Raw genomic sequence first — 13,657 nt, 5'->3', positions numbered from 1 at the left:
GGCAGCTCGGTCCCACTGCGACCCAGCAGCCAGCGAGACATGTTGAGGGATTTTCATCCCTTAAGAAAAATGTAAAATTTCAATCCTCAAACGGACCCTAATCAAACCTGACCCCCAAGCTGGCACTGGCTGGACTATGAACGTGCCAGCAGATGTGATGTTTAAAGGCAAATTTTCTTGCAGACCATTACACGTGGAGGGGCAGCAGAAGTGGGACCTGCTCCTTGCCCCATCTCTTACCCATGGACCTCGAAGCACTTCCGAGACCATCACTTCAGAGCACAGCACAACACAACAAACTCTAAGGCAGCCGGGCAAGGGAGCACGCAGCATCAGCTGCGTGTCCTCAAAGCGTCGAAGGGAGCACTGCCAACTCCGCACGGCTGTTAGCTCCCCTCCACCCCCGACGCCGATATAAAAACCTGAATAAAAGCACACACGAGATGATAAAATATATTCTGCATTTTGGTGCATTCTGCACATTTCAGAGCATTTTCCTTCACCCACCAGGGCCGACTTTGAATAGAAAGGGTCCTAAATGTGGATTCTCACTCAGCCACCTGCCTCCAGGAGCTACGACATCAGCCACTGACACAGGAGATGCCTCAGTCCACCAGGTCTCCTGCCATCCTCCCCCCAGTCCAACAACGCATAAAATAAAAGCTTAGACGGCGTGAAACCCACAGCACGGTCACACCAGCTCCCGCTCATTACTGCCTTCGTTAGGGTGCTGGGGATGGGGTTTCAGCAGGGAGCTGGGTACCACCCATGAACCTCTCGCCCACTTCTCCTTGCCACGAGAGGGCACCTCTGCCCTCCTCCAATGCCCAGGACACATTTCTAACTGGTTTCCAGTGGCTCTGATGGTGCTACGGGCTGGGGGATGCTTTGAGATGAGTTCAGGCTTCACAAAGCAGCCAAGTGAAGCTTCAGGCAGCTCCCACGCAGTCAGCGTCAGTGGGAGCCCCAAATCCTGTCAGCACATGCTCTCGGGTTGGTCTTAGACCACTCTAATTTCTCAATAATTAAGCATCATTACCAGGGTGATTGACAGGTGTCAGTCAGAAACATTTCATATAATTTTGCCTACAGAAAGTGGCCACGGACATCTTTTTATTCTGTATTTCCAGCCCTCCCAGACAGTGGGGTACTGGCTTCTTACTGGAGAGTTTACAAACCCCACGGGCGCGGAGCACTTCGAGCAGGGGACACAAGGAGGGATTTAAGGCCGAGGGGAGCTGCAAGGATTCAGGGCCCCGACAACTCCAGACGCACAAGCACACGCCAGCGCCGGCGCGAGAAAGGAAGAGGAAACGAAATCGCTTGTGACTTCTGAGGGTTTTTCTGATTGAGGTCTGTGTCGGGAGGAGGAGGCGGCGGCGGCGGCAACGTGGGGACCGGCGGCTTTGAGGGCTGCTCCGCTGCGAGGTTACAGCGCCGGAGAGCGGCACGGTGCCACGGGCCCTCGCGCCTGGCAGGTACAGATTTGTCAAATAGGACTGGATCAAAAATCGATATAAGAGAGTCTCCGTGCGGGGCTCTGTGCCAGGGGCAGCGAGCCTGTTTTAAGCCAAATCAGGTTGAACCAGTGAGGCAATTGCACGCAGACAAGCCCTCCAAGATCAAAGCGGACTCGTAAAGGGAGAATCCAGAAGTTACAACACGGATTATACTATCTTATGAACTTAATTCAAGGGTGGAGACCCTTTTGCCAAAACTCAAGTTAAAACCCGTGATGACGTACTCAGACTTGCCAGTCCTCCCAGTTTGGGTGGGAAGGTGGCGGAGGGGGGTGTTCAGACCTCCAGCAAACTGAGCTGTGAGCAGCATGCTTGTCCCCACCGCGTCGGGCACATATCGCAGCCCAGATTCCAGACAGGAGCTCCCAAAGCCCCTTCCAGCCCTGGCACCAGCATCGGCGGGTCCAGGCAAGGACAACACAAAGATCTGCCGCAGGTTTGGTGTCGCAGCCGGGGCTGCGGCTGAGCCCCCGCTGGGGTAAAGCTGTGATGTTTTTTCCACTGAAAACTGTAAGTGAAATCAAAATGCTTCCGTTCTTCTGTCTAAGGGAAGGTAAAGAGAAGAAACTAACTGAGATGAAAAAGTACAAGTGAGGCTGGTTTTTTCTTCTTCTTCATTTCCAGCATAAATTTTAAATAGAAGAACCGAGTTCTTCACCAAATCTGGCTGAAGCCAGACTCACTCTCTCTTGCATTTCCTCTTCAGAAAGGAGGCGAGGGCAAAGCAAAACTATTCTAAGAAAACGTGCTCTAGCATTTTCATTGAAAAATGAGAAATTAGGGTTTCTCAATCAGAGCCCACAAAAACCGCCCTTTGAGGGCAGAAGGAAAGATGCCAATGACCCCACCTCGGACAGCCCGACCGAGGAAGCCAGCAGCGCCCACGGAGCCTGCACAGATGCGCCCGTGCTCCTCCGTAGGCATCTGCTCGGGTTTGGGAGAGGGTTAAAGCCCCCGGCTGCTTCCTTCATCCCACTGGAGCTGGACCAGCAGGAGAGGAGATGTAAAGTTTCCAGAGAGGGGAAGACGTCCTATGTTTGTTAGTTTGGGGTTGGGTTTTTTTAGCAAGGGGGTCATGAATGAGAGAAGAAAAGGAAAAGGTCGAGGTTCGGGTAGGACAGGGCAGGAGCTGGACAACAGCAAAGATGGGGCTCTGCTACTCCACTGCCGTTCACCTCATTACAGAGCAAATAGTGGTGCCGATGCAAAGCCATTTAAAACCCACCGCCGCTTTCGCACAGGCAGCATGAAAAGCCAAGCTGACAAACACACACCAAATAAATTCAATGCACCATTAGGGAAATCCAGCGCAAAGCTCTCTGAATATCTGATCTGGATTTTTTCCTAAGTGAATTCCCCTCAGTCATGTTCGTGCCCTCTCTCCTGTCTGCCTTCCATAAACATTCCCATCGCCAAGTTTTACTGGCGCAAACAGTGGCAGAAAGTAGCTTTCAAAGTTGCATGAACAAGTATTTGGGGAAACTAAATATAAAATTTGCGCTGTGCAAATATTCATGCCAGGCATGCAGGGGTGTGCAGCCAGTGAGGCACAGGAACAATATCACGGGGCGGATAAAGGCTCACCAGGGGAAGCTCTTCATTCAAGCCATAGCTTTTAAAAAGTCACAGATATTCTCTCCCCTCAATACGTATCACATATAAAAGTCACAGCCACTTTGCATCTCTGCCATAAGCAAGAAGAGGCTACAGATGTCAGAGAAATTTGTTGCATTATTAGTTCAGCTGTAACTGAACGCTAAACAATGACTACATAAAGTTCATATAAAGTTGTATATTTAGGCTCAAATTCAGCACATGCCTCATTTTTACCATCGAAGCAGCCCCATTAACTTCAAAAGGATGGCTTCCCTGTTTAAAAGCACATCCTTAGGAGCCTTGTGAATCCGAGCCTAAAAGCACAACATTTATACGGGGTTCTTGGCTTCTCATGAAATTACAGCCCAACAAACAACTCCATAAAGCCTACAGCAGCCACAAGCTCTTCTTCCTTAGAGAGATCAGCGTTTTCTTTTAGTCTTTGCTCGTTTGATCAATTTGTTTGTAAATACTTTTATGCCGGAGGCTTGAACCACAGGAGATCACAAAATCCACGTGAATATCTTCATAGCAAAGAAAACATATACTCACGTATATACGTGTGTGTATATACAGACATACACAGCTACCACTCCGGTGATCAAGTCTGCTCGGACGTGACCAGTATTAACCAAGGAATAATTTGGCTAAGATTGACAGCCTGGGTAGAAGGCAGAACCGCGGAGCTCACCCCACCCCGGTGGCGTTGCTGTTGAGGATGCAGCGTTTCCCAACACCTCGCAGGTAAACGCTGCTATTGCTTGCGATGCCTTAATATAAATATCGTTTAATTGCAGGTAGTTCACTGCATGCAACACAACCAGGAGGTCTGAGCCCACAGCCTTGGATCATGCAGGAGTTTAAGCAAAGCCAGTGCTTCGCAGGTGATAAATGCTGGAGAAAATGTAGAGCTAGAAGGGAGAACGGAGCATCCCAGGCATCGCCGCGTCCCCACCTCGCCCTGCAGCAGCTCTGTACCCCTGATTCTGCACTTCATCCCGACGCTTTGTCCATCCACAGTCCCAAAATTCCCAAATAGTTTGACAAGCCTTTTGCCACAAGCACTGAAGGCAACAGCTCTCCACGCAGCTAAAAGCTAAAAGTAGGGGAATGAGCAGCTCCGGACCTGCCAGCTCGTGCCCCCAGCATCCACCCCCTCCTGCGGGGCTCCGGGGCAGCAGCCGCTTCCGCGGCATCGGGGGGCAAAGGGGCAGGACTCGGGGGGGGCGGCAACTGCTGAAACCTCCCGGGGGTCAGCTGGCGGATCCAAATCTCAAGAAATAAGAAAGAATCCCGACAGTCAGATTTTTCAAGAGTGCTCTCAGCACATCAGGCGCTAATCGCTTCTGAAAACGGAGCTTTTATTTAGACGCTTAAATGCAAGTTGGAAAAATCTGGCTCCAATTGTGGGTGAAAATCTGGCCCTGAGAGCCTTTTTTTTTTTATTCTCTTCCCTTTTACTTGGCTCTAGATCACAATTCTCCTGTCTCTTTTACACTCCGGTCCGGGAGGCTGCTCGCCCAGGATCTCCGCTTTTAACTTTGTAAAAAAGGAAACTACAGCAGGACCTTCATCGGAGTCAAAACTTTCTCCTTTTTGTGCAAATCAATTTCCCTGTAATCTCAAGTGCTGTTTACACATCGCAATACCCCGGACCGTGCGGGATTTGCATCTCGCCGCGCGCTGCGTGGAGCCCTGCCAGCTCCCAGCGGTTCCTGGTGCACGGGGCTGCTGCTGCTTTTATTATAGGCAGACCCCGTGTTCGTAGCATCTTAAACTCAACCTGGTGGATTAGTCTTAAAAATAAAGCGTGGACCTAGTTCTGCTGGGGATGCCCGTGGATTAGGGTTTTATTTTCTTAAACTGGTTTGCTCCGTACGGACCAGACAATTACGGTAGCCAGAAAAGTGTGAAATTTCAGCTCTGACCATGTCAGGGCTCCCAAGTGTCAGTTACAATAAAATAAATGACCCATTTCCTGACGGATCGCGAGGGCTCCTCTGAGACGGACGGACAGATTTTTTATGTTTGTTTATTTTCTCTTTTTTTTTTTTTTTTTTTTTCCCCCTGACGGGAAGGCTGCGCTCCCCAGCTCTTTCGCATCAGGAGGTGGGAGCGGAGTAGGGATGCTCTCGCCCCTGTGCCGCTGCCCTGGCAGTGCCCTCCTGGCTGCTCCCATCTCGTCCCCGGCACCGTCCCCACCGACGTCCCCGCTCCCTCCCGCCGAGCTACGCCAGCTCCTGGCCCCTCGCCTCCAGCCAGAATCTCAATAAACTGTCCCCCCGCTCTTTGGGTTTTATTAGCCTCCTTGGGGAAGCTCCCATGCAGGGGCTGTAAAGGCAGCCGGAGCGGGCTCGACTCGAGGCAATGGCATGGGGAGGATGAATGGTTTCCCAAAAGCACTTCCCAAGACATGCAGACCACCCAGGTACCCCAAAGCCTTCCCTCCGAACAGGCAGGGGCACCCCAAAGCCGCACCGATACCAAAAAGCAGCCGGCTTCACTTCAGACGCTCCTAAAACGAAGCCAAACCCCAGGGAAGGGGACAAGCGTCGGGCAGCGTCCCCTTCGGGAAGGGCTGGCAGGAGCCAGAAAAGGGCTGCAGGACCCCAGCCCTCACGAGACCCTTTCCAGAAAGCCCCATCCATTGCTAACTCTGTCCACAGGAGAAAACTGAGCAGGTTTCAATTAAACCATGACTTTTTCTTTTAAATCTATATTCTTAAAACTGCGAAGATGGCTCCAGCATCTTCAAGAGCAGGCTATGGATACTGGATATAAACCAATGGGGAACTGGTTTCCACTCCCCTTCAGCGGGTTATTCCATCAGAAGCAGAAAATGCACACTGGTTTTAAGAAAACCAGCTTAAAACAACACCTTACATTAACTTTCCCACAGCTTCCCAGGGGCACTACCAGCGCACGAGCAGTGTGAAGCTTCCAGCCCGCTTTGGTCCGAGACATCTGCCCTGGGCTCAGGACAGGACTCGGGTGAGGAGGGACCTCCCGAGGTCACCTTGGCCAACGCCAGCGTTCCCCCAGCCCGGCCCCTCTGCAGGGACACAGCTCTCCATGCTGCCCGGGCAGAACATCTCATGGTTCACCAGAAAAAACACAAGGACAAGGACAGACAGACCGACGGAGATGCACGGACACCCCCCAGCACCTCTTGCAGAAACAAGGAAAACCTCCCAGCCGAGACCCCTGCGATCCCCCCGGCTCCACAACCTCCAGGATCAACTTGCAATTTTCAGGTAAACTCCAGCAAAGATTTCTGAGCTGAATTCCCCGCAGCGTTCGCACGTTTACTGGTAATGAGCAGACGACCTGGGAAGGCAGCCGGGCTAAAACACCACACACCCCTGGAGTGGACTAACACCCCCGTGGGTCTGGGCTTCTCGTTTCATAAAATAGAGGTTAAGAAAAACTTTCCTTGAGCAGACTATTCCATAACTGCCTCTGCAACGCTCCTCATGCCTCTCCCAGCAGCTAAAAGCCATCCCAAGCAGATGCAGGATGAGGTAGGACATCAGCCCAGTCGCTGATGCATTTTTCTCCTGTGCCGCTTGTTTTCTTAAACTTTGCTGGGCAAATGTATTTTTTTACCCCCCAGGTACTCGGTGCAGGACCCTCCCAGATCATTTCCACACTGCAAACTGGGCAGAATAAGAATTTAAAGGTGCACAAAGGTTCAAACCCATCGGTCAACGAGGAGCCTGGCAGCAAGGACAGGCAGACCTTGCAAACTACTTCTTCTGCCCGTTCCTCCCCACTATGCCCTGGTTTATTGGGGTCTGTCCGGCAGCTGGGGACCCCTCTCGCCCACAAACCCGAAGAGGCAGCCAGCAGTGCTGTTCAGAAGTGGGAGATCTAGGAGCGCACATCCTCGCTTAGGCTTTTAAATGCCTCCAGTCACAGCGAAAACGAGAGTTTTCACCTAAAACTTTTGAAAAGCTCCTCTCTGGTGAAAAAAAAACAAAACAACAAAACAACCTCCAGAAAAGTCTCTGCAACCTCTTTAAAAGGCTCCCCCCCCCCCCCAAAGAAAAGAAACCTGCAACCTCTGGGTTTCAGGCTCCTCAATTTTTCAGTTGCCTCCTACCCCCCTCCTTAATTTTGGGGAAGGGGGAGACACCAGCATCCCCTGGGAGCTTCCCTATGCATTTGGTTTAGGCTCCCACTTCTCCCATCAAAACTGTTCTATAAAACCAGTGGCATCATTAAAAGAAGCAGACCAAACCACACCTTCCGCCTGCATCGACGGAGGCACCTTCCCTTCCTAAACCCAGCAAATCTGGAAGGCAACGGGAAGGTGGGTGCTGGAGCCGGGAACCCCGGCAGGGAAAAGGGGCTGGAGATGTTTCCTCCTGCTCCAGCCTGGAGCTGCAAACCCCTGGGCCAACCTTGGGCCATCCCGAGCAGCCTGAACTCTCCCCAAACCCTCCCAGTAACTCTGGAAAACATTAACATCGCTGGGGGCTTGGGCTGGGGGGGCAGAAATCCTTTCTTTTTTTTTTAAATTCTGAAAGGTCTCAATTTTCAAAGCGAGTACTTTAACCCCAGCTTCCCTTAGCCATATCTCTGTTTGCTTGGGTTTTAACCTAAAAGGCAAAGATAGAAACCAATTCAACTGGAGAAGCAGATTCAGTCCTAGGAATTGTCACCAAGGTTCTCTAGGGAATTCAACTCAGTCTTGTCTTTGGAATTTAAAAATCATCAAACTCTTAACAAAGGGCATCTGCACGGGATGGGCTCCATCTTCCATAGGTTCAAAACCTGAGGCTACAAAGTTTACGGTTAAACGGCAATTTCTTGGACCCGTTTGCCAGTTATGGCTCCTACGTGGAAAGGGGGAAATAGAGGCATTTCTCTCACTTCAGGCTGTAAATTGGTAAATATATTCTGTCTCCCAGGTATGTTAAAATTGGTTAAATTATCTCAGTTTTAAACCTCATGGATGAAATTTACTGACAGCTTATTAATGACTAATTTAATGACAAATTATTTCTAGTTTTTCTAGCTGGAAATCATCAAAATGTATTCATTTCCAAACGGCTACAGTTCTCAGAGGTGTAAAATCAGCAGCAGAGAGCTCTCAGCTCAGAGCTGGGGGCTCACAAAAATAAAGCAAAGAGGAACCCCAGATTATTCCCCTTTTTGGTAATCAAAAAAGTAGTAACAAACCAAATGCCATTAAACTCCACATCCTCAGAGAGGAGCATTCATCCTGCCTTTCAACTTCCGAGCGCTGCTGTAAACAAGGGTGTTGCTAATTTTTTTTAATGATACTATAACTAGTAAACCAGACCTGTTTTAAGGGGAAGAGAATGATCTTAAGACTGGATTAAAAGCATATTTTGTTTCGGCGTTCAAGACAGTGTCTTTATTTTAATGGAAAAGAACTAGCAAACTTTTTGCAGTTCAATTTTCAGAGAATCCGAACATCAGGAGGGAGAAAGGCACATTTTTGGATTCATACTGACAAACAAAGAAATCACACTTGCCGTTATCAAAATTTTTAAACTATTTCGTTACGAACAATTAATTGCACGATTATGCACACGCAAAGAGAACATTTCTCCGGTGTGAAAGCATGGATTTGAAACAAAGACTGAAAAAAAAAAAGCCAATTTTAGGATTTCTCCATCCATTTCTCTGCACTACACTAAATCCTTCCGTCATGAACAACATTTAGTGATTCCCACCTCTGCTCAGGAGCACAGGGACCCTCCAAACCTACAACTCGCTTATGAATGACCTCTACTCAAAAATAGCCTTTTCGTTTTAAGTCTATGGGCTGTTATCAGCCCAACTCCCTCTTCCCCCCCAATTACTTGGTTTCATTCTCTCTGGTCGACTCACTTCCACATTCCTCATATTTGGAATGTCTGCTTGATGGATTCACTTTTTTCCCCCTCACCCCTCCTCCTCTCTTCATTCATTCATTCTTTCGACCCCATCGGCTTCGGGCTTTTCAGCCTCCCCGTTCCAACCCCCCCAAACCAAGCCTTAATTTTAAGTAGGAAAACGGAATTCTTTTTTTTTTTTTTTTTCCTTAAAGAATCTTTTCTTTTTTAACCTTCTGAAGAATAAAGCGTGCAATAATTTTGAAGGTTTTTTAAAAAACCCTCTGAAGTTTCTCCAAGTTTTTCTATCAGCAAAGTTAAAGAAAAAATAACTCCCAAACAGCAATGAGATACTTTAAACAAATCTAAACTAACTTTAAAACTCAGGTTTTTTAATGAAACGACATATTTATCAGCACTGACTTCTTTACAGACCAATACTTCTAAAGTATTTCGTTAAAATGGTTCCCCCATGATCATTAACATAATTTGCAGCTTTAAGTGTTATTTGAAGAATCACTGCAATTAAACAACGCTAAATCAGTTTATCCTCCTTGGGCGTTTTGGTGCAGCCGCTGCGCACCCCAGTCCCTCTTTCTTCTGCCATATTAACACATTCAGTATTTTTTAATTAATTTCTGTGATGGGTTTAGGGACAGGGGAGTTTGGAAAGAAGGAATTACACCAGCAGGAAAGATTTCTTTACACCACGCAATTCCACCGGACACATTCATGCCAAAAACCACCCAAATCAGTTTTCCTGACCATTCCTATTGGCACTTTCAACGAGAAGAAAACACAACCAAAAAGCCAACTTTTTTTATCTCATAAATTAGCTGGGAAGCGCACCAGTGCTCATGACTTGTTTTCCCACATTTCTAAAGGAAAAAAAAAAAAAATTAATATCAGGTTTGGGGGGGAGGGGGAGGTTGTTTGGTTTAGATCCCACCAAACCCATCTGATTCTCTCCTCGCTGCTCACACTTAATTAACCATTTCCTGTTCTATGTGCCTTTAAACTGGAAAATCCAGTCTTAAAAACAAGCAGAAAGGAAAGACGAAGGGGAAAAAAAAAAATTTAGTTGCCTTTGAGGCAGCCCCCCCCATCGCCTCAGCCCTTATCCAGGGCGGGGGGGGTGGGTAAAATCCACCAAATTACCCCCGAAAGCTCGGCTGGGGCAACCAACCTGCCAAGTTTACAAGCAGCTGCCAAAAAGTTGCCTTTTTCCGACCCAGAAACACAAACTACTTCCCCAAAGTGAGACAAAGTAACCGCGGCCCCGGCGGCGGGGACCCCCCGGCCCCCCCGGGGCGACCCACGCCGAAAGCGGCTCCTGTCGCTTTAAAAGCAGCACCCGAGGGGGGGGAGGGGGCTCATTTTACCCCCCCCCAGCCCCCCAAGAAGGGGTTTAGCAGCTCAATGCAAGGCACAGCACGGTTTAAGGAGATCCAGGAGAAATGCAAACCAACCTCCCTTCCACCTATTGTAAAGTTTCCCGCCCCCCCCCATTTCTTTGAATTTCAGACGCCAAATATTCCCATTTTCAGTGAATTTCTCCCCGCCCGCTCTTGGGGGATGAGCTCTGCTCCCCCCGACCCAGTGATTATCCAGCAGCACTAAGGAAAAAATAAAAAAACAGAGGGTTTTTTGGAGTGTTATTATGTTACCTCCCAGCCCTTCCAATAACACCCCTTGCTCACGGATAATTAAGGCACAGCAAGCCACCCAGCGCTGGAACGAGCACCATCGATCCCCCCGCCACGAGGGGCTACAAAATAAATACGAATAATAAAATCTCGGCTAGGAAATTATTAAATGGATTTTTTTTTTTTTTTTTTTTTTTTGCCTTTGGGATCAGCCCCTGCCGGGGGAGCCCGCTCCGCCACAGCCAGGGCTGCAAAGCTTGGCAGCCCCCCGAAGCGGGGTCAAGGGGGTGACCCCAAAAATGGGCTCCCAGCGCCCAGCCAAGGCGGGGGTTCGTCAAAAGACGAAGGAACCGGGAGACTTTGGGGAGGAAGAGTTGGCTTCGCCTCCTCCCTCCGCGCCCGGGCGTTGAAGTAACCGCCTCGTCACGTGGCCGACGCGGGTTTCGGGCTGCACGATCCAACGTGGACTATTTGGGGTTGGGGACTAACTCGCCCTCAGCCCGGGCGGCCTCTCCTTGAGCTGGGAGGGGGGGGTCTCTGCAAAAAAACAAAAATATCCTTTATATTTCATATGTAACCCCCAGCGGGGCTGGGGAACGCGGTGCCCGGGGCTGCTCCGGCGTCCTGCACGCCAGCCCGGCGCGCAACAACAAAGGGCCAAGAAGATGGAGAGGGCCGGGCTGGGCAAGGCCGGCGGCGGCGGGCGAAGCCGCTTGGCAGGTAGATGGAAACCACCAAGAAACGCAGTTCTTGCCCCAAAATAAAAGTTGCCGGTGGGCAGGAGCCAGGCCAGCGCCCCGTGCTCACCGGGTTTTAAATCCCTCCCCGGCGTGGCACGGTGAGCCCAGCCCCATGTTGTTTTTTTTCTTTTCTTTAAGTCCTCACCATCAAATCCCAGCAAATCTCACTGGTTTTTACATTTTTTTATATAATTTTTTTTTTTTTAATTTTACAGTTCTCTTGGAAAACAAAAGATTTCGCCCATTTCGCAGCGGAGGAGCTGAGCGAGGCTGGGAAATTCTTCCAGTGCCACAAGTTTGAAAACCCCAACCCAAACCGCCTCAGCCATCCATCACCTTGGGCGAGCTGCTGGATAATTGTTTAACCATTTCTTTTTTTTTAAAAAAAAAGCAACAAACTTACTCCCAGAGGAAGTTTTCTTTTCAAAAAAAAACAAAAACAAAAAAAAAAGAAATTAAACGTTGATCCTCAAAACTGCCTCTCACCTCGCGGGGGACGCAGCGAAAGCCAAATCACCAACATCTCTAATTTCACATGCACATATTTGGGTATAATTTTTTTGCCTCCTTTATCTTAGGTTAATTTTTTTTCCCCCAACAGAAATTAAAAAAAAAAAAAAAATAAAAAAAAAGAAATTAAAACACTGTATTACCTTTGCTTTTTAGGTACTGAATGTTCAATCTCTAGCTGTTTTCCATGAAGCTCCACTTTCCCTAAAAACAAAATGTGTCTGTTTTTTAAAATCTGGGTGGAGTGGTCAGAAAGCTTTGGATAACATACTATCACGTGAAACCTCGCAATTTAATTCAAATTACGACGAACCACGCACAAATACATTTTCCGATTCCTTTACAAGTGCATTTTATTAAATATAAGACTGGCTTCAAATGGGAAGCGGTGGGAGGGAGTGGTGAGTTAGCTGTCTGGACAATGTTCCTTAGGAATATTTAATTCCTTAGTTCATCCCGCTTTGAGCGAAAGAAAATGAGGAATAATATTTTGAGACCAATTCTTTGCCTTTCTTTGATTCCGCCTCGTTTAATCCCTGCAAGAAGTCCTTCGGGCAGATTTCTTCCCCCCAGTAAAAGGCTCAAAAATTGTAACTCCATGGCAGAAATGGATTTCTCTTTGAAAATGGAGTGGGTTTCTTTGCTGCTGGGTTATGATGAGGAATTTTTTTTTTTTTTTGGAGGGGGGAGAAGAGGGGCAGAGCCCGGCGGGAGGCGGGGGGAGCCCGGGCCGAGGGGGGGGAAAAAAAAAAAAAAGAAAAATTCAAATATTTTTAAAATTATCGGCTTCCCGGGGAGCTTTTTCTCTCCCTGCGAGCAGCATGGCGACCTTCGCGCTACTCCACACATCACATGCCCCAGGAAACCCAGTTTCAAATCAAAATGGCCAAAGTCCCAGCCCACCCGCCCGGGCCGCGACGGGACCCCCGCGCCGAGCCCCGCAGCCTGCGGGGGGGCCCGCGCGGGGCGGGGGGCTGCGGGGGGGGGGGGCCGCTCTTCGCCCCCCCATGCTGCTTTTGGGGGAGGGGGGGGGCAGCGCTGGGGAGGGAAAGCGGGGTCCCACCCCGCCGCCCGCTGATGCAAGCCCCGACGGGGCGCAACGGAGCGGGGGGCCCCACGGGGGGGTGGGGTGGGGTGGGGGGTGCTGAGCCCCGGGGAGGGGGGTCCGCAGCTCCGCGGGGAGGGGGAGAGGAAGAAGCGGGCGGGGAGGGAAGGCGAGATAACGCCGCTTACCCGAAAAAGTTTCGATGGCTTTCATGGCCCACTGCTCGTCGGGGCAGTCCACAAAGGCATAGCCGGACTTGACCAGGAACTGCCCGCTGAAGGAGATCTTGTGGTCGTTGAAGACTTTCTCCAAGTCGGCCGGAGTCACGTTCTCGTTTAGGTTCCCGATGTAGAGCTTGTTCATGGTGGCGGCGGCGGCGGCGGGGGGCGGCGGGCGGGCGGCGGCGCGGCGGGGCTCGGAGCGCGGCTGCCGGGGGGGCTCCACCGTGCGCCCGCGCCGTCGGGCTCCGGCCGCGCTCTGCCGCCCCGCAGCCGGGCCGGGGGGTGCCTTCGGGGCTTTTCTGTGGTTGTTAAACCCCTCTTTTTTTGCTTTTCTGTCCTATTTTTCCCCCCTTTTTTTTTTTTTTTGGATGGATTTTTTTTTTCCTTTGGGGAGGGGGGCGGCGGCTGCTGGAGGAGGGGGGGGGGGGTCCTAGGGGAGGGGGCGGCTCCGGCGGGTGGCGGCGGCGGGCAGGGCGGTGGCGCCGGCTGCGGGGGCCCCCAAGTCGGCGGAGTGGCACTGGAGTGTCACCGGA

General features: G+C 50.2%; 1 protein-coding gene across 2 annotated transcripts in view; it reads right to left on the bottom strand.

The window, feature by feature from the left end:
• IGF2BP1 (insulin like growth factor 2 mRNA binding protein 1) overlaps positions 1–13,273 on the bottom strand; it is a 29,306-nt gene extending 16,033 nt beyond the window's left edge. For both annotated transcript variants that reach the window (XM_087769910.1, XM_087769911.1), the window contains exons 1-2: positions 13,092–13,273; positions 12,002–12,062 (exon numbers count right to left, since the gene is read on the bottom strand). In XM_087769910.1, coding sequence (XP_087626036.1) covers positions 12,002–12,062; positions 13,092–13,266 — 236 coding nt within the window. In that variant the 5' untranslated portion in view covers positions 13,267–13,273. The remainder of the gene's footprint in view (positions 1–12,001; positions 12,063–13,091) is intronic.
• Between the last annotated feature and the right edge of the window lie 384 nt (positions 13,274–13,657).

This window comes from Nipponia nippon, unplaced genomic scaffold (assembly GCF_047370975.1).
Source record: "Nipponia nippon isolate SJK-2023a ecotype South Korea unplaced genomic scaffold, ASM4737097v1 scaffold_32, whole genome shotgun sequence".
Taxonomy (NCBI): Eukaryota; Metazoa; Chordata; class Aves; order Pelecaniformes; family Threskiornithidae; genus Nipponia; species Nipponia nippon.
This window is presented reverse-complemented; position numbering and strand designations above follow the sequence as displayed.